The sequence below is a fragment of the Hoplias malabaricus genome, chromosome 2 (genome assembly GCF_029633855.1).
Source record: "Hoplias malabaricus isolate fHopMal1 chromosome 2, fHopMal1.hap1, whole genome shotgun sequence".
NCBI lineage: Eukaryota > Metazoa > Chordata > Actinopteri > Characiformes > Erythrinidae > Hoplias > Hoplias malabaricus.
The window spans coordinates 22,517,207-22,541,125 of NC_089801.1; the positions used below are offsets into that span (position 1 = coordinate 22,517,207).

Below are 23,919 nucleotides of genomic sequence, written 5' to 3' on the forward strand. Positions count from 1 at the left end.
TTTTTAAAATGTAATAACTGAATTTACTGTTCTTCATCCCACAATCTTTACAAAATGCAAATATCTGACTTGTTTAATATTGCAGACATTTCTCTGAGTGATAAATGTATTCAGGGAACAGGGGCTGAGTGAACAAAAACTATTGTGGAGAATTAAACACAGCCATACTGCCTCGAGAGTCTGGCATGCCAAAATGTTTAAGTCATTTTAAAATGAGACAAAATAACAATTTTCAAAGAAAAACAAATATTTAATGGATTCAAACACTGAAGAATAATTACCATGACAGCTGACCTGTGTTATTATTATGCTATATTTCAGTGTAAACCCACTTTGTTGTGTTTTAGAATATAGTATGCTGACCAACCAGAATGTCTCTACAGGGTGACTAGCTAAAGTAGCACTTGACGAGTATAAACCAGTGTGAACCTGTGTAAACCAACTTCAAGCTTTTCCTATAGCAGGCTTCGGACTGAGACCAGCACAAATGATTTATAATTAGGTGCACTAATGTTTTTATAACCTCTTTTACTAAAACATACGTTTCTTTCATTCTTTTAAACATTTACATATATTTACTAATTTAATATCAGTTCTATCCAATCATGTAATCACACATTTATCATGCTGCAATATGATTATTTTATATTGAGTCAAACGAACTGATTATTAACTAGTCCGATTCGTTTAGACTCGTGAATCAGTTCAGTATAGTGATTCATTAATGAGTCGACAAACGCTAGTTGACTCCTTAGATAAAATCTGACCTCTGTCCTCAAGTTTATGATGCAGTAAACTTTATCCACTGTACCTGGAAGTAGACAGAAATATCTAAAACATATACTGCGTTAAATAAAAAACCCAAACAAAACCCCACAGGACCCCGGTGTTCATCTGTGTGGGTAAATCCTGTCCTCAGAGCAGTAATCCCACTGTGAGGGCGGTGATGCTTTAACTGAACCGAGACCAGTTTTAAGCTCTTATTAGGATGAGAATCAAAATCATTCTACAGCACCATAAAGGGCAAAGTTTGTATCAAACCATAATCCCTGTCCTATTTTGTACAGTGGAGATTTTACAAGGATGAAAACGCCCAGATGGCGACTGTTAATTCAACTTGCACATGGCACACGATATTTTTTTACTTTATATATATATATGTATATATATATATATATATATATATATATATATATATATATATATATATATATATATATATATATATATAACGTTGGTTAGTTAGTATCACAGTGTTATTAATGTTACTGATTTGTCGCCACCTGTTGGCCTGCCTTGATATCTTTTATACAACGGTCCTTCAATGACACCTGGTGGTCATACTTTAATTACATAACATAACGATTAGTAATTGGACAGTGACAATGCTTATCTCATAATGAGCATTTAGATTAAAATTAAGAAATGCAGGTGAAGCTGAAACTTGCCTGGCAAACAAAAACAAGTAGTACATTCGTTGTCCATTCTTTCAGCTCCACTGACCACTGTAGGATTAAGGGCACTTTATAGTTCTACGAGTACAGACCGTGGTCCATCTGTTGCTCTACATATTTTGTTAACTTTCACTGTTCCTCAGTGATCAGCACTGTGAAACATTCTCAACTCTGCAGTGACATTGACGTGGAGGTGTTGTGGGTTAACGTGTTGTGTTAGTGCAAGTGGATCAGACACAGCAGTAATCCATCCATCCATCAAAACCCTATTATCTGTAACCGCTTATCCAATTACACCCGGGAATACACCCTGGAGGGGCCAGTCCTTCACAGGGCAACACACACACTCACACCTACGGTCACTTTTGAGTCACCAATCCACCTACCAACGTGTGTTTTTGGACTGTGGGAGGAAACCGGAGCAAACCCACACGGACACGGGGAGAACACACCAACTCCTCACAGACAGTCACCCGGAGCGGGAATCAAATCCACAACCTCCAAGTCCCTGGAGCTGTGTGACTGCGACACTACCTGTGTGTAGTAATCCCTGTGAGTTTAAACATGTCAATGTTACTTCTAGACGGAGAAAAGATCACCAACTGCTTCCTGGGCTCAGTGTAACACGCCTATTGATGACACACTTGGGAATCACCAATACAAGATGTGCAGCAACATAAAATATACAGTCTCTGACTTTACATCCACAAGGTGGACAGACACGGTAGATTGGGATCCTGGGGAGCGTTTCTAGGGTGGTCTTTTTTAAGGGCACCTTAGTCTTGAGGATTGAAACAGTGACCTTCTGGTCCCAAGCACATTTCTTGAACAATTAGGCCACTGCTGTCAACACAGACATTTGAATATGCCCTAACAAGGACATAGAGAACAAGTTCCCCAAGCAGTATTTGAGCTTGGATCACAAAAAATGAGGAATAAATAGATACTTCAGAGTTTATAAATAGGAAACACATAATAGAAATATATTAATCCTTATTAACTTCATAACTGCTATGCACCTGATTTTTTATTTTTGCCTCTGGAAAAAAGTTGGTTTTTTTTGTCAGTTTTAAGGAACCTGAAATCAGCTTTAGCTTTAGGTTTCAATCATTAAGATATGTACCCAAAACTAAAACCAACAAAAACAACTGCACAGGTGAGATTCCCTCACATGCACACACAGTAATTCTCTTTCTTACACGCACACACAAACCCTCGCACATCAACATCCGAGACAAGATGCAAACAACTTAGAAGAGACGTTGCTGAAGTTTTGGGATCAATCTGTAATGTAAACAATTTGGCTTTTGTCACATTTTACACAGCTTTAGAAAGCCAAGCACAGTCCATGTATTACTTGAATTAACTGATATTAGTTCTCACTTCACAGGTTTAAATATCTAGGAAACAGAAGCCTTTGTATAAACAAGTTCAAATCTTATTAAACCATTCTGAGTTCAGCTGGGTCTGCTAGAGTATGTAACAAAGCCATGACCACAAACCTACCTACCAATGTTCCAAGATACAAACACAATGTACTACATTATATTTTAATATACCATTTGCAGGTGTTTTTACCAGTAGTTAATTTTTGAACCCAAACAGATGTGCTTGATCTTGATAATCAACATCAGATATTAGGAGTGAGATGGGAAAGGTAGATCAGATTAATTTCCAGACTGCTGCTGTAAAGACCAGCCTGAAGAACTTAAGATGATGAGCAGTACAGTGACAATGATTTGCAAACTGGAAAAACGTCTCATTTCTATGGCAACGTGAGAGCCGCAGCTTCATCAAATCCGTGCTGTGTTCAACGTAATGGCCAGCCATATGCCTGTAGCTAGACAGATATATGCAATATGCAATGTGCATTAAGCTACAATTTGAATGAATGTTGTCAATAACACTTGCAATCAGTACTTCTCTTGTGCTTTTTGCTGTGAAGCTGTCTGTGCTGTGGTTATTTCTTTTTTAACATGATGCAGTTACCTTCAGAGATACCTTCTCAAGTTTGGAAACCCCTGTTCATCAAATGACATTATTTTTTTTTATACATTTCTAATTGAAAACAACATTCTCAACAGGGGACAAGCAGAAAACTGCCCTCTTTCTTAATCTCGTAGTGCATAATTTTGAAATGGTTTGCTGCATTTAACATATTGCCAAAAAGTAAGCATTCAGAAATTAGGAATTAAATTCAGCCACTGTACATGTGCACTAAAATATGGAGAAGGGTGTTCACTGCAGAGGATATCTTAATATTAATCTACAAAACGTCATATGAACATGAGTGTCCAAACTTTTGCTGCATATTAAACTGATTGATACAGTATCAAAGGGATGACGGCTTTGTTATAGGCCCTCAGATGTATTTCAGTCAGATGTGGGCCTCTGTTAGAGTTAGAGGAATTATTAACTGGCAGGAGATGTTCTTGGTTGATGACCTGAGACCAGGTACGTATTTCTGTTGTCATAGTTCAAGTGGGATTTGACTGGCCGGAGTTGGTCCGAGGACTGCTTCAGCCTGTTGGAGTTTGTTCAGGATGCTCTACCAGTTGTATCCAGCCGGAGGAGACTTGTCATCCTTGTTGCTCTCCAGGGAGAAAGGAGGAATACGAACATCAAAGTGAGAACCATCAGTCCTCTCAATCCGGAATGTCCCCCTAAACACAAACAGAGGCTAAAAATTAAAAATATCATACTGCTTTATACACAAATTTTCAGTCGTATATGTTACCCCTGGTAACCAATACTCAGGCCAATACTGAGGAGAAGGCATTGGTCAATAACGGGTAAGAATTTGCACAAAATCTTTATTTTAAAAAAAATTTGCTTAAATGGTTATTTATTATTAAAACAAAATCATTAAAAATAACAAATACTGATTGCAAAATGAGAAGAAAACACTAAGACTTAAAATCTTAAGCTCATATTTATTAATTTCAGAAATAAAACCATAGTTTTAAGTAGCAAGTTTTTGTTATTAAATATTAACATCCATCAGTTTAAGTGAGAAATGACAAAGCAACTGGCTATATATATATGCTTAGCACCTCTGATACTGTATTTGTTTACAAAAACAAACAACCAAACAATACAAAAACACTGCTTAGCGTACATAAACGCATTTCTCATTTCCCAAATTTTGCAAGTATTGTCACCAGTTCGACAACAGGTAAATGATACAAAACTGAGGTAGATGTCAATTCTAAAATTTAAATGTTTGTTGCTACTAACTGCATTCAGATTAAAAATAGATCCAGATCCAAAAGTGAAACACATAATCCACATATAATTACACTGCTTTACATCAGAAACTGGTTTGACAGAAGTGTCCGCTTGAGTGTGAGGAAGGTTACATGAACCATATGATTAAACGGTGATACTGATGAGGGACAATTTACCCAACAGGTCCTGAATTAATGCACTTATATATATTTTTTTATTATTATTATTATTAGAAAAAGACACTTACCATGTGAAAAGAGATGGATATATTGTTCTACAAATCCATCTTCCGCAAGCTCAAATATATTATTTTCAATTTAGCTAGTAGACTTTAAAATATAAATGTTACCATTGCAAGTTATCATTCCTGTTAAAGTCAGACATTTCAAGTTTCAAACCAGTCTCCCTCCAGTTGCTTTAATAGTCCGCTACTCAGTATTTGTTTGTGTGAGTGTACATAAACTGTGAGTAAGGCAGTAAGGGTGTGTTCTAGGAATGTTTCTATTGCTAGGAGCGACTCCAAGAGTGACAGCTTTCTGAAAGTATCTGGAGCTCTACTTAAAGGTAGAGGATTAACTGATGTTTTAATAATGAGTGCCACAGGTTGTGGTGAATATAATATCACCAGTGTCCAAAGCACAAAAAAAAGCTACTGGGGCAGTAGTTTAGAAGAAAGACTTTGGACAGTGGAGGTCTCAGTGAGTAGGTGATGGGTTGGGAAAACAGAATGAACACTCCAGTGCAAGACCAGTATCCTGTGGTCACTACCATGTACCATAATTTGCCGTTTTAACACCTGCCCTATTATGGGTCAGGTCAACAGGATTTCTGTTGTTCATAGGCCGAATGGTTCAAAACAGCAGGTAGACTTTAGGCTGTAAACAAAAAGAATATTCCTGAAAGGTTGAAGTGGTTGAGGGCAGGGATCATGATATTAAGCGGTGAGTATTAGAGTCTAAGGTGGTCTACGCTGCTTCAGAAGAGGAAGGAGTAAGGGCTGTCCATGTGTCCGTGGCTGTCCAGGGAGAAGGATGGGATAGCCACTTCAAACATGTCACCACTGGCTCTCTGGCAGGTGAACGTCCCCCTATGGAATGTGGAAACAACCAATCAGCTGCCAGAAAAGGAGTGGGAAATGGGATAAAGTCAGGCTAACGCCAGAACAAGCTCTTACTTTGCCTCCTGCATTAGTGTATTTAGGGGTGTGCCTCTGATAGCTTTATAAAAGCCATCATAATTTATAATTTAGCATTGAAATTTGGCTCACAAATCCTAACATGATTAAAGTTTGTGCATGTAATGTATTTTTTAAAAATATTTCTGAAACATGTCTAAACATTCACACACAGATTTTGTTATAATTCTGTGTCTGGGTGAAGGGTAAAACGCGTAAACAAAAGACAAACATCAAAATCTTCCCATTTTATTACTTCCAAACTGCCAGATTTTTTTTGCAATAGCACATATCCATCATCAGCCAAATGGACACCATTAAACAGCTTTAAAAAAAAGTTCTGAGAAATGCCCACATATCCACACAAAGCTGAAATACCCAACTGCAACCAAACAAAACTGTAAGAGCTAAAGGCATAGATTACAAAATCCATAAGCAAAAAAACCCAGAGTCAATATATTATTATTAAACAATCTTGATTGTCTGCATAGGTGATGGAAAAAAGGAATACACAGAGGATGCAAATTCAGATACAATGATCTAGATTTTCTCTGTGTACACTGTTTTATATTATACATGCAGAAAGGTTTTTTAGAATAAGGACTGTAGTAGATGAGAAAATGTAATGTAAATTGACATATTGAGTCAAAACATTAGCCCTCAAACAAAAACTCAAAGTGCTTATATTTAAATACAACTGACCACCTTTAAATTTCTGCTTTAAATTAGGGGTGTCAGTTATATTTATTTTTGCCAATAACATATAACAATATAAATCTAATATTTGAATTATAGAAATTATGATTTAAAAAAACCCAAAGTACATCCAACTTTGAAAATTATGATCCAGCTTAAATACTTTGCCCCAAAGCCTTGTCTTTATTACTATTACCCTGTTGCTCATTGACAATTTACAAAGGTTTACAACTTCCTAGCTATAATTAGAATTCAAACCAAACCTACACACAGCAGTGTATTAGAGTCTTCATATAATTCACAGCATTACGCTAGTCAAAATAAATATCATTATAGTCTTGGACTATACATCAGCTTCTGTCAAACAAGCAATTAGTTCTTAAAATTTCATAATTAAACCTACCCTTCAGTCAGAGGAGCTAACAAATGTATACACTCCTAGCTAATACAATTCTGATGTTGTGTACCACAAAACAGTCAGATATAATGAAGGAAAACATACATAAACACATTAATAACTTGCAGGTATTACAGCTGTCAGGAACCCTCACTTGACGCACAAGAATATTTAATGACCGTCAATGAAAGTGCTTATCATTAAACAATTCTCATTAAACAATTCACCAAACCACAATTTTGACGCCGTGTTCCATGAGATAGCACCAGTTTGTGGTTCATCTAGGATGAGTGTGTTCAGACTTCTTATATTAGCTCCTACATTCACATTTCTGGATCTGGTTTTATCATAAGTATTAAGAATATTGATAAATATGATGCTTCCCAGACAAAGTGCTCTAATGTTTGCTTTAAATAAAGAGAGCATTTACGTTGTAATCATTTTGGGTAGCAAAAAGTCGAGAAAACCTACAGGAGAGAAAATAAATAATTAAATAAATATGGCTGGAACAAAATGCCTCCAGCCCAGCATCTACAACAGTGCCCTGATTTGAGAATGTTGACGCATGAAGACTTTGGAGCTAATTTAGATTCTCTAATGATGTCTTCCAATTTGTGATCCATCCAGGCCTATGAATCTTGCTCTTTCAGGGTGGGTCTAGATGGGTTTGAATTAGTGAGGTATGTGGGAACAGGTGGTAGCATTATTTGGCATGAATCTGCATGCTGGATGAGGACTTAAACAGGAAAATTATCTCGGGATATTTAAGGGTTGGACATAGCTTGCTATGGGCAATTTTATGAAATGAGTTTAGGAACGGGATTACAAATGTTAGGACTGGCTTGAGCATTTGGAGGGCAAAGTAGAAAGACACTAAACGCATGATTTCCAGGTAAAGATAAGTGCTTAAAATCATGGGTAAGAGGTAGTATTTGGGACAGGTTAGAGAAGTATGCTGCAGTAGTTGAGAATAATGACAAAACTGCTCAAAAGGGCTGAGCAATAAATCACATACACATTAGATTGTTTAAAAGACACATCACTGGTTTGTTGATGTGTTTTTGCCATCCATAAGGCATTCATATTGCCATAATGTTGGTCTTAGTGTAGCCCTAGCACTCGTTACACAAAAGAGGAGAGTAGATTGAGGGTAGCTGTATGGCTTCAAGTTTTGGGGAAGGACAAGGCTGAGATCACAGCACAATTAGGAGGTGGGGATGTTGCTGAAACAGAGGGGCTGACAGATGGTGGGTCGAGGTAAGACCACTCTGAGGCTGGTTGGCTGGGGCTGGTGTGGGTTGGCAGGGGCAGACTGGGGCAAGGTTCTGGGCTTTTAGGCCAGTGAGGTGAAGGGGCCAGGCAGGAAGCTGTTGGGAGAATCATCCTTCTTGCTCTCGAGAGAGAAGGGAGGGATGCGCACGTCGAAGAATGTGCCGTTGGGCCTCTCGAATCTGTAGGAGCCCCTGCATGAGGGCAAAGACAGAAGGAGATGCACTGTCAGAGACCCAGCCCTGGCCCCTACCAGCCCCCAACCAGCTACTTATATTACCGGTGAACTGTTTTGACTTACTTTTCAAAAGAAAGGAAGCAATGTTTTCAAAAATATAAATATGCAACTATATGTTGTAAATGATGGAACTAGGTTAGTCCTATGTACCTCAGGTTTAAAATAATTTGTAGGCAGATGACAAAACATTTAAGCTGTGTGGCATGCAGAATACCCTTATAATAAAATGCAATATTTAAAGTCCAGAATGTCAAAAATGGCTATTCAGTTTTGAAGTAAAAATGTGAGAAGAAATGATAATTGATTATTAAAATGTATCATTTGTTTTTTTTAAAACCTTATTGTTTCTAACTGCTTAAATGAATAATGAGACATGTAAAATGTGCATAGTATGCATAATAATATGCATCTTATAAAGCGGTACCAAACCAAGTATTGGACATATTCTACAAAGGCACATACACACATAGCTATTGACGGCACAGCTACACCACTGACATACACAAACCCATCCATGCATTTTATGTAGTAAACTCATTACTGCTACAAATACAAACGTGCCCCCCCAGGCACCATACTGTAATGCACAAAGAATGTCTGGTTTCCTTAGTGGCTTAGTGGCAGCTCAGTAACACAAAAAGTCTAAAAGGCCCTGTGAACCAGGCCACAGGCATGGTTTCCCACGTAGGGGTGTAACTGAGTACCATACTTTAAACAACACAAAGAGTAAAGAAATCCAAACCACCAAATACTTTACATGCCATCATGTAGCTAGAAGGATTGATCACAATACTTATATTTTAACAACTGTTGGAAAGTGGTTAATTTCATATCAATTCTATATTTTATTCTGATTATCTTATAATTTGTTTTAGGTCACTGTGAGCTCTTTCAGAATTGTTTGTCTCTTCTCTGCCTGTGTATCATGGATTTTGTAACCTTGATGCTTGGGGGGGAAGATTGTTTATGGATCAATTTGAGGGTGATAACATCTTCTTTATTATATGTATGCTCCCACAGACGGTGGGAGAGAGTAACCAAGTTGCGACCAAGAAACATCTCTGTAAACTTTCCATCTCTACTTTAAAATAAAACATCCTTACTCCCTTCACGCATGTGTGGCTCTGTCTACGTTTAATTTGTATAGCATTATGTGGGACAGGCAAAACACACCAATAATAACAACAGTGCCACAGTGCCAAAAGCGTGTACACAAAAGGTATTTTGTTACATTTTGTACATGTCAATCACGTGAAATCATTGTTGGACTGAAAGATTAACCATTTTTAGATGGTTTAGTGCAATTTTTAGATCCTAAGAGCTGCAATTTTAATTATAGCCAGCATTTTTAAATAAAGGTTTTTTATAGCAGAGTTAGACCAATCGATGGCAACCAAATATTGTGCCATGTACATAATGACAGTCATAGCTGAAAGACATTCTGGCATATATTCAGCGTTCAAAATTCAGATTTTCTTGGTCTTTTTAGTTAAGAAACGGACCTGCAGTTTTTATTTATATAATATTGTTGCAATTATATTTATAACATTGGTCAGAAAAACTGCAAATAGATTATCCCCAAATAATTCAGCCCTTGTGGTGATCATGTTGATTGTAGTAGCCACACATGAAATGAATAACAACCACTGTGGATGTTACCCTGTAATAATCACCATACTGGGGCTAAAGCAGTATAACATTTTGTTTATATAAAAATAATGGTTAATTCTCCAATAAACTGACAATCCACTCCATTTAATGATGATGTTACAAAACCAAAAGGACCTTTTTTTGGGAATTACTATCAAATGAAGACTTAGGTGTAAATATGAACACTCACCACATGTGTCCGCTGGGAGCCTGTAGGGAGACATGGCTGCTGTACTGGAATGCTGGCTGCTCTTTAGACAAAACAGGTTCCTGTTCAACACAAAAGAATTTATGACTATTTGCACAAGCAGGAAAACCAAACTGTGCTTTATGAATTCCCTGAATCATGTTTAAGGTCTAGGCTTGATCATACATTTAAAAATTTCTGGAGAACTTTATATCTACAGTGGAATAGTTTTCTGACGTCGACTTTATAATGATAATATTTACATAACAAATAATTAACCTGATCAAGTCAAACGTTAAAAACATTTTGTGTCCTGTTTTTAGTTACTATTTGCATTTCACTTACTGTCCCACATTTAAGATTGTGTTTGTATATTTGTCATTAACTCCTTATGCTTTCTAAACATTTCCCCAGTCAATCTGTTAAGGTGTGGCTCACTGAAAAGGATCACAGTTCTCAGAACATGTGTTCTATACAGGCCCTATACAGACCTTACAAGGGGAAGGTAGCTCAGCGAGAGAATGGCAATGTCTGTTTGTTTCTGATCTCCCACTAGAGGAGAGGTTACTGGTAACTTAAAACATATCCAGGCAGCAAGATTCATGCCATTTTATGCTGCACTATAATGCTTCACTGAGCAAATACTGGAGTCAATAACCAGGAAAACTGATGAAATTGTCCTTAGGCATAGCCACCAGTGTAAGTGCACAATTACTATGAATCACTGATGTCCTTCACCTGAATTTTTCCTGCGGTGTAAACTGGTTGGTCATATATAATTTTTCTATGTATCAGCCCACATTAATATTTCTCTCATCCATGAATTATTCCAGGTTTTTGCAGTTTTGTTATATGTCCGTCTTGTGGGCTTTATTTACGTTTTAATTGAATGTTTAACATGGGAATGTTCTCTGGGACTTTTAGTGATTCATGTGTTTTCTCCAGAGCCATACACACAGATGACCAGCTAATGGCCTGGACTACTTACCCTGCCCACCACCCCTCGTCCTCTGACCGTCTCTAAGGTACCCGATAGGCTGAAGATTCTCCAGTGTCTCTCTCTCAGCTGCACCACTTCGTTACCCATGTTCTCCAGACGGATGCAGTAGCGCCACTACAGAATACACACATATTCAATTGAGAAGTAATTTTAATAAAAAGACTGAGAAATTGTTAAAAAAAAAACAAAAGCCACGATCCCAAAATACATGCACTAGCTACAATGTCTAAATGCTAATACTGACTTATTATTAAATGGTACTATATACACATATTGACAAAGATAGCTTTCGATTAAACAAGTCAAAGCTCTATGGCTAACAATAGCATTGTTTGACTAAACAATTCAAAAATACTAGGCCTAAATCTAGTAGAAATAAACTGACTGCATTCTTTTCGTTGCTCGAGATTGCTCAGCTTTTCTGCCCCACACATTAGGCTTTCCAGCTGTTCTTTTTCTTTTTACTTACCCAGTAAACGTGTGAATTCTGTGCTTCCTGTAGGATTTCAAAAGAAAAAAAAGGAGATAAGATTACAATGTCACTTAAACTTTCGAACTTAATTTTCTTCAGCTAACTGAAAAGAGCATGCATTTCAGCCAATAACATTTACTTGATCTGTATCTTCTGTATTACACCAGTAACGGTCCTTGGGCAAAACCCCTACCACTGAAACTGACTCTCTGCAACCTGAACAACATCATCAGTTGTAAAAAGCACACTACAGGTAAAATTAGTTGGAACTGAATTGAATGATTACAGCTGTATGTGTCTCTGGAGAAGATTGTCTGCCAAATTCTGTAAATCTCTATCAGAGCCTTACCCTCATTCCCATGTAGAAAGGGATAACAGTAACACGGATATTCTCCGTAGTCTCACGGTGTACATCAGACAACTCTAGCCATGGATGATTCTTCTCTTGCCATGCGCGCAACGTATCTCTTGGTACAAAGGGGGGTACTGAAAGGACCAACACACAAACAAAAATACAGAGTGTGATTAGACATCTCTGTAAAATAAACAACCGGGTACAAAGTATCTTAAATGTTTTGAATACCTTTAGAAGGGTTAACCATGAGGAACCTCTCAAACAGCTCGTGCTGAATGGGCACCTGATCCGTAGAGTTGTATGGCAGAATGTCCTCATGGCTCACATAGTCTAGACCTGAGGAAAAACAAGGTCAAAAAACTGCGATCAGGCAAATTACAAAGGTTTTTACACACATATAAATGTCCTATTAAACATGTGCGCCCTTTCCATGCAACGGTCAAACAAAATTCCAGTAGAAAAGAAAACTTTGAACTGTGATGAATTTTCCCAAACATGGGTGACCCAGCAAAATTCTTCCAAGAACATCCCACAGTTATAGGAAAATAGAGGATATCAGAAGCTAGGGTTAGCGATGCTTTTTAACAGCACTGTAGAATGCACTGTACCATGTCATAAATTGTTAAATTGAGACAAAAACACATCTTTTCCCTAAAGGCTACTGATTCTACCAGGAACACAATGACCTGTTGAACCAAGACAGATGAGGGTGAACAGTTAAGAAAACAGGCTCACCTGGAATGGCGTACAAGGCCCGGCTGTCGTCATGATTGGCCAGAAATGTGACCGCTTCTGTTTGTGATCTCTGAGACTGTCAAACCAAAAAAAGTATTTTAGTAAACTGGCTATGAGCTCAGATTATACAGAAACAAAGTACAGTATATTCTGTATGCGTGTGTGTACTCACTATGTGTGGGCAGTCTCTGGTGTCAATGAGGACTTGGTAGTATGTGTGTGTTTTTCCCTTCACCTCCTTTGACCCATGTGCGCCTGGAGGCTCTGGCTTACTGTAGGAATGGGCCAACATTTCAGTGATAAACAAGCATCAGGCCAAGAATAGCAAAATTGTTTTGCCTAAATGCAGTAGTTCTCAAATGTTTTCTGCAGTGCCTGGCCTTTCGGTAGTTGAGAATAAGTTTAAGACCAACCCCGACACTCCAACGTACACATATTCTCATTTTAGGAACGCATGCTAAATTAAATGTTTGATCCACCATGTTTCCATTCATGCTATCTCTATCAGCAACAAAATAGTGGCTTGTATATGTAGATATATCAAGCACATATGTGATAACATCAGCCTGGACCACAAAAATCTGCTACACTTAGATCTCAGATCTTAATCATACCATGTAGATCAAGCCAATGAAACCTCAATATTATGCTCTTTGCATCATCAAAGTTTAGTTAGACTGTGGGACTAATACATTTTTTTTAATTCGCAAGAAGTGATTTTTTGTTCTAGCAAATTAATGCATTCGCTTTGTGCATTTGAACATTCATGTTTGTTGGAACAGAGAGTTTCTTTTGTTGATATGTTATGTGTTGCCACAGGACAAAACAGAAACAAGCTCACAATGATCTGCTATGTAAAGTTGTAAGTCAGGTTTCATTCAGCATCCCAAGCAGTAAAAAAAAAAAGGCTTGTCTGTGGTAAAAGCCATGTTCGTTTACCCATTAAAACATCTTACCAATCTTAAACAGTCACAGCTATCAGATGAATAGGCCAGGATTCTTTACTAAGAATTCAAAACATGTTACTCTTGAATAGTCTTTGAGAACAAAGAAAAGTAGTGTGCGGTATTCTTCTGTGAGAAAAACAAAGGAAGGTGTTCATTCACCTGTCGGATGCTGGAGGAGTGACATCGCGATCGTAGAGTCGAGCGTGCCAAGGGAACAGCACAATGCCTCTGTACCCAAACACGCTGTGCAGGAACAACTGAAACAAACAGAAATTATATATACATTTTATTGATCAAATGGGCCATTTTATTTTCCAGTTATAAATAAGATGATTTTTAGTAAAATCACACCATGCATTGCTAGAGTAGGGAAAAAAATTCAGCACCTGTGCAGGCATTATTCATGTGTAGGAAAATATATTTCAGAGCCAAAGAGAAAAGCTTTTGTGTTGCAGTTTTAAAAGCCTTCTATTTAGCAAACTATTAATTTTCCTTCCATATTCCACCACTGATTTTCCCCTATTAATGCTATTAATTTGGGAGGGTGAAGATTTGCTTCCTCCAAGATGCACATGTATATTCCATCCATCCATTATCTGTAACCGCTTATCCAATTTAGGGTCGCGGGGGGTCCAGAGCCTACCTGGAATCATCGGGCGCAAGGCGGGATCATCGGGCGCAAGGCGGGAATACACCCTGGAGGGGACGCCAGTCCTTCACAGGGCAACACAGACACACACACATTCACACATACGGACACTTTTGAGTCGCCAATCCACCTACCAACGTGTGTTTTTGGACTGTGGGAGGAAACCGGAGCACCCGGAGAAAACCCACGCGGACACCTGCTGCGCCACCGTGCCGCCCTTGCACATGTATATTATAGTATGTTAATATAGAGCTTGTTTTTAGAGAAACTTTTTTTTTTTAACATGCCACATTTTAAGGAGCTTACCTGTCCTGTTTCGTATTTGCCATGTTGCTTTGGAGACTCAAACACTCCCACTGTCTCCAGCACTTTCCCTTCTGGCCTGTTACTGACCAAAACAGGTCACACGCAGGACAGACATAAAAAAGAAACAGACCCACAGCCAAAAACACAAATAACCACCCCACCAAAAAAAAGAGAGAGAGAGAGAGAGAAATGGTGACAGAAATAAATACACAACAAGTGAAAAACACACATGCAGACCCACAAAATAAAGATGTTGAGACAATAAGACACAAAAGGAAAAACAAACACACAACACAAAGACAACAAGATCACAACATGAAAACAAAAATAAAACCCAGTGGCATTAGGAAACATGTATACTTCCAGAATAATCATAACTGTAAACAACACAGCACTTGTTTCTCACAAGCCGAACATTAGATGAAGGCTTGTATCTTTTATTAAATACGTCCACAGATTTAAGATAATTATGTGTATAATCTTCTGACATGTTATTTACCATTATCATATCTTTTGAGCTTAAACCAGACCCTGCTTTGTTTTCTAAGAACTGTGATCATGATTTATTTTGATGTTTCAAGACTCTAATCCAAAGGATTCACATCAGTCACACGATGATCAAACTCTAATATGATTTTCAAACAATTTTTACAAACACAAATCAGGCTGGTTTAGTCCATATTCTCTCTGTTGTGTTGTAAAATGCTTTAGAGCTATAGGTAAACACGGGAAGAGCTCCTGCCACCAGAGACTACTTAATTAAGATTACGGCCCCATCCTAATGAAGTCGGATCTTTAACAAACTTTTTGTTTTTAGTAAAGCTCAATATTTGTACAATGTACAAAACCCCCTAAAAAAGACATAAGCTGAACAGGAAACAATATTTTATTTCTATTTATTTAATATAACAATATTAATTATTATTATCATATTCTAAATATTTATGTCCTCTTTCCTAAATCCTACCTAAAATATCCAGATTTTCAGTGCTGAAAAGCCCTGTTAATACATCGCAAAGTCAAATAAAATAAATTTACACATATTTACTCGTTTTGTATTTTTCCCCACACAAGTAGAAAAATAAAGCTCTTTAAAAACCATACCCTATCCTAATCGGTCAAAAGACAAAACCTGTACTGTGTTATTGTAAAAGTTACACGTTTGCTTGTTGCCATGCCAGACAGACAGACGATACACGTTATTAGAACTTATGATTAAACAGACTATGCAAGTAAACTGAAACTGACAGAAGATTTTGTTGTTAATGCACACATTAAGGTTCAGTTATTGTATTTAATAATTAATGTACAGAAAATGTTTTATTTCATTACATTGAAATGGGGGGGGGGAATAACTTTTGTTAATCAATTTAGAAAAAAAAAGTTTAACACTATCTGCACCCAGCCCTCCACTATTCACCAGCAGCTTGAAAACCCTTCCGCCCAAGTTGAGGGGGTTGCTTACTTAGGTTTATGACGTAAGAAAACCTGGCAGTCTGATTCTGCCCCTATGAAAATCTCTTGGGAACACCGCATCACAGGGACACATTAACAAGGTTAAAATGTTTATTTTGACCTACAGAGTGTTTGTAATTGTCTGTATATTGTAGTAAAAGCTGACCTTGCAAAGCTGCTGCCTTCAGAGAGAGCTGCGCAGTTTCAGCTGTTACACAACAGCCTCCATGTAGCAGCCACCTGAATGTTAGCCTGGCAGCTAATGGCCTAACTACAGGTTAAATAATAATGATAGTGGTTATAATAATTTTGATAAGACGGAATATTGGTCAAGTATTTAGAGACGTATTTGTAGCACATTACCATATTTGCAGAATAGTTATATTTAAACGTGTTGGGTTGACACAAACTGATCTAAACACAAAGCTGAAGTTAGCTTCTTATTCAAACCTGCCGTTCCACCTTAAACGGTGCAGCAGTTAACTGCATTTAAGTCAACTTTATAATGGATTTTTTTTAAATAAAACCAATGTCTGATCCTCAGCAAACTCATTTAATTTTGTAAGCAAATTTGGCGTCTTATTCGAAATTTGTTTTCCAACTTAAATTTCAAAGTAACATCTGCGCCGTTTAAGGTGGAACAGATATTTCGAATAATAATAGAAAGCCAAATCATCCTCACAAGTAAGTTAAACATATACAGTTTCCAACTGTCAAAATAAGTTACTTATTCGCCTTCTGCTCTTTTTAATTCACTATTTTCACCTGAAGTATTACAGGAAACGCTGCACCATTTAAGGCGGAATGGAAAATTTAGCCTCCACATGAGAGCTATCTACTTCTTACCGTGAAGACATGGACCGTCTCTGTTGTACATTTAAAAGCCCGAAACATTGTAAACAGCGCCGGTTTCCTTCGTGTCTGTTGTTGAGATCCACACTAAGCGCCCGGAGCGTTTGATGTTTACTAAATGTATTATATTTTTCATATTTATTATATTTATTTACGACAGACAGCAGCCCTCTGCGGATCACACACGCCGCCATCTCTGTTTGGGTCACTTCAGTTAAAACTGTGCGAGGACGAAGTCAAGCTCCGTACGGATCCCAGATCAGATTTCATTGAGTATATTAAACACGATCGCGCTGTAACTGAACTGGTAAACTGAGTTCAGATCAGCTTATAGTGGACAGCTGACTACAAGACAAAAACTGTATGGCGCTGAAATGGATAATACTACGTTCATTGACGTCTCTGTTCCCCACGCTTGTTCACGGGAATGATTCTTAGATTTATGACGTCATAAACACATGTTGTCTGAATCCGAGTTTCTGAGTGCCTTTGTAACACTAGCCAAGGTATTGACTGATAATTTTTCAAACTTTTTCTAACGTATCACATCCACATGTAAACAAAATTAAAACAACAGACTTTCATTGGATGTGGTCTAGTATAGGGCTGCATCTTAAAATGCTCCATAAATAATGCACTGCATAAAAATGTAAGTAATGGCCCCTGAAATTAAACTATGTAAATGTCTAAAACAGAGCCATCAGAGTGTCAGCCACATTTCTACAATCCCACACAGAACACAGAGTGCACTGGGTATAAAGGTTAGAATTTTATAACTTAGTTCACTATCTAGGGAGTAGCAAGTCTAGACAAAATTTGGATGATGATTTTGAATGATATTATTATTTATCTTTTTCGGTATAGTATAGTTAAAGTAAAAAACACATAATTCTGTTTTCTAAATGCTGTAATAAATAAATCACTAGTCAGATCACAAGTCACAATGTATTAGAATTGCTGGCTGTTATCTGATACCTTATAAAATAATATTTACCTAATAAATACTTACCTAATAAAATTAGGTTTAAAATAAATTAAAAGTTACACCATAAATTATATAAACTCTCCACTCATATTGGTTCGTAAACACAGCCTTGTTTAATAAATTACAAATAAATAAATAAATAAAGATATTATGAAGTACACTAAGGATTTGTGAGGGGTCACAGAATATCAGATAACGCCATGTGCTGGTCAACCTGGCCGTTAGTATTATTTTTCTGCCCTGCTTGTAAAAAATAAGCAGATATCCCTTCAATATCAGCCCAAAGATTAAGGGATGTAGTTTCATCTGGAACACACATACACACACACACATACACACGCACACAAACACACACACACACACACACGGTCTGAATAACACACAGTATCTCTGAATAAGACTGTAGATTTGACACCCCGGATTATGGGGATTTTATTTTATTTTATTTGAAGATTACCCCTGGCTGTGGAGATGATTATGATATGCAGAGATCAGTGTCCAGGAGGTCGGGCAAACTGTGAGGTCTATAGTCATGTTCTCTCTTGTAATAATAACCACAACTGTAATATACCATCCAGATACTCAAATCCACATGCAAACTAAGCCACTCGTAAGCTGATAGGACTCAAGAACACCAATATTTATTTTTCATGTATTTAAGTTAGTCCATATTTCTGTTTGTTTGTATCCTACCTGTTTACTGAGATCTCAAGGAGAAAAATATTTAGCTCTTTAGCAACACCAGTAAAGGCTGTTTTTAAGGACTGCAGCCGATAAGTCTAACTTTTGCATTTGTGATACTTTAAACAGAACTTAATCTCCAACAGGGGAATGCCCTAGATCATAAACAACAGTGGGTGTTAATAACCCACATTTTTGATACATTCAGTAAATGAATTTGCAGTCAGATCCATATTAACACCCATTAGAAATAAGCTAAAAATTCAAGTTAATTTCAAGTTAGAAATGAGCTAAATTTCACTCAGAAATGAATTTAAGACAAACAAATAAAATTATGTAATGTAAGTTAACATATTATCAAACCAAGGTTATACAGAAGAAAATCTCCTCCTCACTGGTAAGTATGGTGGTGGAACCATGCTGTGTTCTAGCTGTTTCAGTAAGAATGTTTTGCTGAATGTGGTGTGATTTATAGATGGGAAAATATCAGCTGTTCCAAAATTTGTTACAATAATCATATTCCATCAAATCCTCAGATAAGTTTCTTCCATGAAGTTGCCATTTGGTAGATTTTGTAATTTTGTTATTTTCCATTGAAAGGAAGATACAGTTAAAGACTAGGCTTAATCCCTGTCTGTGAAACCATCACATGGAGTTTTGTACACATATATGTAGTAACACTGTAATAAAGATAAAATGACACATACATTAGTTTAGTGTGTATTTTATTGATAATAATATAAACATGCTCACAACAACACATTCTGACATAAATATTAAATCACAAATTCAAATACACGTGTTGTACACCTTATATACAGAAGATATATAAACAATATTACAGAGTATGAAATACCTGATACATATCAGTTGAGTCTGTGTGAATGCAGTGACAGAATGGGAAACTAAGGTACAACTGATGTGTTTTATTCATCACTGGGATGACTTGTAAAAAGCCATATTCACAGATCAAAAAACTGCTTATGCATTCTAATACACAACTGAAGTTTGGTAACTATCCCTACAATTTAGAGTGTGCTGTTTTATGGTTGTCATGAAGTAGTTTCATTGCAAGTCGGTGGTCGATTATCTTGTATACAGAGGAAGTGTATCAGTTTAAATAGGTATCTCAATATAATTTAACCTGAATTCAACAGATTAAATGGGATCATTGCTAATGATTTAAAGTAAAGCTTGCTCAGTCACTGCTAAACATCCTTGTGAACTGAGCCCAGAGTCACCATCATACTGTTTTATGTGGAAAATTGGGAAGCAGAGGCTGATGGAGTGGCAGAGTTGTGAATCAGAGGAAATAATGCATCTAAAAGTTAATAATATATCTGTACAAATGTTAAATTGATGATAACATTTTTATAAATGTACAATCCACCCATTTTTCTGCCATAGCTGTGTTCATGAAAACATCTCTGGATGCTAGGTGACTGTTAGCTAATAGGCTGTTGTACAAGAGTTATGATGTTTTCTTATTTTAATTGTCATATAAACCATGTGAATATGACAAAATCTGTTGAACGAATTTGTTCCTATTGAGAAAATTAACTCCAAATAAAAGGTGTCAGCTGGAAGCTGTTGTTCCACTGGCAAACTTCAGAAATCTGTGAGGTTTGTGACGACGGCAGCACTGTAAATGAGGTCGGAGATGTCCGCTAGGGAAGTCTGAGGATAGTGCACAAAAGTAGTGCACTGTCCTTGTCGGTGTATGGCCCCGTCCCAATAACCCTGAGCTGAGCTGACCACCTGCTCCATAGACTGGCACCTGCTGGAGTGGATGCTGCTTTGAGGTTTACCCAGATTCCCTGAAAATCCTCCAGCTGCCACTGTACCAGTGCTGACCTGCCCAAACTCACTCCACTCCTGCTGGCATGCAGAGTGGACAGGCCTCACTGTCTGACTGATGGTAACAGATCCAGGCTGATTCCCAGGCCCTGTTCCCCAAGGCAGTGCCCCTGGGAGGTCAGGAGAGACTGAAGGTGCTGGTGGTGTGGGATGAGGTAGATTCTGAGACCATGGTCCCAAGGCTTTTTTGGCCCAGTCCAGGTTGGATCCATGGTGTTGGTGCTGCTGGGGATGCTGGGCATTCCGATTAGGGGCTGGGTACCTCTCTATCCTGACTGAGGTAGGAACCGTTGGTCCAGCCTGAGGTAAACTGACCTCCAGGTTACAGCCAGAGGTGACCTCTTGGCCTGGGCTTCTCTTCACCGGTCTCGTCAGCCTGCCACTTTTAATGCTGCGAGCACGTCTGTTCTGAAACCATACCTGGCAAAGGACAAAGGCTGTTCAGTCACCAAAACCACCTGCTATATGACCAGACCTGGTGGGTGAATAATTTTGCCACAAATAAAATATTGACATTTTTTCATTTTATTCCAAGCATAAAAACAATTATATACAAAATAATTTCACTCTATTACTTTAAGTTGCATGCATTTTGGAGAAAGACTCGTATCCTCTCCACAGAACCGATGTGCATGAGCCTAAGGTCAGCATACCCAATACCAAATGTAAATGAGAGGGGGGAATAGCTCCCCCAGCATGGGACTATAAAGCAGTGGAACTATCTGGTTTGGTGGAGCTCCACCCACCATCTCACTCAGTAATATCATCATGGCTGAATGCCATCAAATCCTTAGAGCAATGTTCTAGTATCTGGTCTAAAGTCCTTCCAAAAGAGTAGATATTTGTTCATACATTATATGCACATAAAAATGATGTAAAATCATTCCATCAACTTTTCAGTACAAAAGCATGTAATCACTTCCAAATTTGTGTCAATTCATTAATAATACCTCACAACTAAAGAAAATGTATAAATTTAGATGATATCTGAAGCTTTTGTATATTTTAATAATAATATACTGTAAATTATAATAGAATTCTTTATTAAGATTATATCTAAGTTAAGGCTGAATTGAAGTGCCTGATATATAATAACAATAATAATTTATTTAATTAATTAATTATTATTATTATTTACAGCTGATAAATATTTTTATGGTTTAATATTATTGTTGATTTCAACTATCTCTGATTTTTTATAATCCTCTGCAACTTTTAAAGCTCTGGAAACACCTAAATATTTATATTAAATATTAAATATTATATCTTAAAATATTTGTAAACGTATGAAACTACACAGGGCTCGCAGTCAGAATTCAATCTATTGACTCTGAATGACTGCAGAGTTGAATGAAAACCTTTAAATACCAGTGTAGCTTTAATCATTTTTTTTTAATGTGTGTGTGTGTGTATGGGGGGGGGGTATAATATTGTGGGTATAATATTGTGTGTATTTTAATGATTCTGGAGGGACTGTAAGCCAGAACAGAACTGGAGTGGGTTACCTAAAAGCATCTTAGCACAAGAATGATTCCTAAATGATGAGTGAGCACCCCATGGTTCTGTATGTGAATATAATGATTCCGTGTGATTCTCTATGGTTCCGTGTGGTTCTGTGTGTGGCTCTCTGTGAATGGTTCCGTGTGGTTCTGTGTGTGGCTCTCTGTGAATGGTTGTGTGCGCTTCTGTGTGTTTTCTGACCTGGATCTTGCTCTCGGGAAGCAGGGTCAGGGCCGCGAGCCGCTCTCTCAGTGTAATGTCCGGGTACGGAGTCAGGACGAACACGCGCTCGAGCTCCGAGAGCTGCGCGCGGCTGAAAATCGTCCTCTTTCTTTTTCTCTGACCATCGGAGTGGACGCTCCTCTCCGCCTCCGGGGACGACACCCCCCGCTCTGAGAGGGTGACAGTGGGAGTCAGGTAAATATTAAAAACCCAATTTAAAAACTAAATTGTGGTCCAACTGAATCAAGTTCTTTCAGAGTAGCAATATAAAAGTATTTTTAAGAAAAAATAAATTATTTTTGCTACAGTTTATTATTATATACTTTATAATTGAATTTAATTCATAGCTATACATTACAACGTTATTTAAAATGGTCAAATATCAAATTAATAATTTTTTACTACATTTCTGTTTTCAGAACTGCTGCTGTTCAATACATTTATAAAGATCAATGAAATAGATAAATATACCAAAATGTTGAAATTGAGTGAATTATAGCTCAATTTAAATCCCCAATTCAAGTTAAAATTATGTTTTTAAAAAATAAAAGAAGGAAATATGACTGACTACTGACCTGTGAACTGGTTCTTGTTGAAGATAAACTCTAATTCTCGGTCTTCACTATTTTTCTGTCCGTAATCGAGCTCCTGGTCCAGGAACAGAGCCATCTCTGACACATCCGCACCTTCCTCACCTTCCACAGTCTCCACACACCCTAGCGCAGCTCACAGCTTTATACTTCCACCCCCCAAACTTCACACTTCACACCACACTTCTCACACTAACAGGGGGCGGACTGTCTTCCCCGGGGCGCAGGAGTCTTTTATCTCCCACCTGACCGCAGTGCTGCCCTCGGATTGGCTCCTGGTGCATCGCAAGCGACTGAACTGTCCACCAAGAAAATGTCACAAATCTTTCCCTCTTTTTTTTTTTTTTTTTTTTTTTTTTTAATTACATTCTTTTTAAATAATAACAACACATTTCGTCCAAGACATTATATAATTTATACCAACTTTTTTAAAGTTAAAACGTCCTCAATTTAAGTTAAAACGTCCTAAATGTAAAGCGTTTAATTTCATTGTCAGTTTTGTGGTTGTAACTGAATAAATATAATTTTTTTTTAAAAATAATTACAAAAAACTAAAAGTTCTAAATTTGTTTACGTTTCCAGACGTGTAATTGTTTTTTATATATATATATTTATAATTATTCCTTTAGTGTTTTTAGTGTTTGTTAATTTGAAACGTGTGGGCGTGGTTTGCAAAAAGCGTTTGAAATAATCCCGTTGTACCGGATGCTGATCATTGGACCTCGATCACCCACTCAGTAGTGCGTCTAACGGTTTTTGAGGGGGGGGGCAGGAAAGCGCAGATCAGTGCAGGAAGTTGTCTGAAGGAAAAGACCTGTGACAGGAGCCCCACGGAAATATCCGCCGCCTCCTTTCATCGCGTGCCGTTTTTACACGTAGATTTCACACCTGAATATTTTTTGTGACAAAAATATTTTCATGGACAAGTAAAAGTTAACCCAACGCACATAAGTTGGGTCGCTGATTCCCCACTCACTTTAGCTAGTTATCGCTTTATTTTGTATAGATTTTTTCCATTCA

At 37.5% G+C, this 23,919-nt stretch overlaps 2 protein-coding genes across 5 annotated transcripts; both read right to left on the reverse strand.

Moving 5' to 3' along the window:
- Positions 1-2,475: 2,475 nt before the first annotated feature.
- LOC136686470 (polymerase delta-interacting protein 2-like) lies at positions 2,476-17,263 on the reverse strand. Of its 4 annotated transcripts, none has more exons than XM_066660278.1 (11): positions 17,059-17,263; positions 14,758-14,839; positions 13,962-14,059; positions 13,028-13,127; positions 12,856-12,931; positions 12,349-12,456; positions 12,115-12,251; positions 11,763-11,789; positions 11,282-11,407; positions 10,297-10,376; positions 2,476-4,117 (listed from the first exon to the last, which is right to left on the reverse strand). In XM_066660278.1, the coding sequence occupies exons 1-11, from the start codon at positions 17,256-17,258 to the stop codon at positions 4,003-4,005; spliced, it is 1,149 nt and encodes a 382-aa protein (XP_066516375.1). In that variant the 5' UTR covers positions 17,259-17,263; the 3' UTR covers positions 2,476-4,002. The 4 variants fall into 4 exon arrangements, with proteins under 4 accessions (XP_066516375.1, XP_066516376.1, XP_066516373.1 ...); XM_066660279.1 differs by lacking the exon at positions 2,476-4,117 and adding an exon at positions 4,437-5,769; XM_066660276.1 differs by lacking the exon at positions 2,476-4,117 and adding an exon at positions 6,075-8,412.
- A 3,075-nt stretch (positions 17,264-20,338) lies between these two features.
- sebox (SEBOX homeobox) lies at positions 20,339-22,978 on the reverse strand. The gene is made up of 3 exons (XM_066651154.1): positions 22,882-22,978; positions 22,289-22,488; positions 20,339-21,007 (listed from the first exon to the last, which is right to left on the reverse strand). The coding sequence occupies exons 1-3, from the start codon at positions 22,976-22,978 to the stop codon at positions 20,339-20,341; spliced, it is 966 nt and encodes a 321-aa protein (XP_066507251.1).
- Positions 22,979-23,919: the final 941 nt, after the last annotated feature.

Coding starts and splice junctions, on each gene's coding strand:
- LOC136686470 (XM_066660276.1), bottom strand. CDS start 17,258: ATGGCGGCGTGTGTGATCCGCAGAGGGCTGCTGTCTGTCGTAAATAAA. Junction 13,128..13,961: donor ACTCCTCCAGCATCCGACAG/GTGAATGAACAC, acceptor CCATTCCTACAG/TAAGCCAGAGCCTCCAGGCG. Junction 10,377..11,281: donor GACGAGGGGTGGTGGGCAGG/GTAAGTAGTCCA, acceptor TGTGTTGAACAG/GAACCTGTTTTGTCTAAAGA.
- sebox (XM_066651154.1), bottom strand. CDS start 22,978: ATGGCTCTGTTCCTGGACCAGGAGCTCGATTACGGACAGAAAAATAGT. Junction 22,489..22,881: donor CAAGAACCAGTTCACAGGTC/AGTAGTCAGTCA, acceptor CTCCCACTGTCA/CCCTCTCAGAGCGGGGGGTG. Junction 21,008..22,288: donor TTCCCGAGAGCAAGATCCAG/GTCAGAAAACAC, acceptor GTCCTTTGCCAG/GTATGGTTTCAGAACAGACG.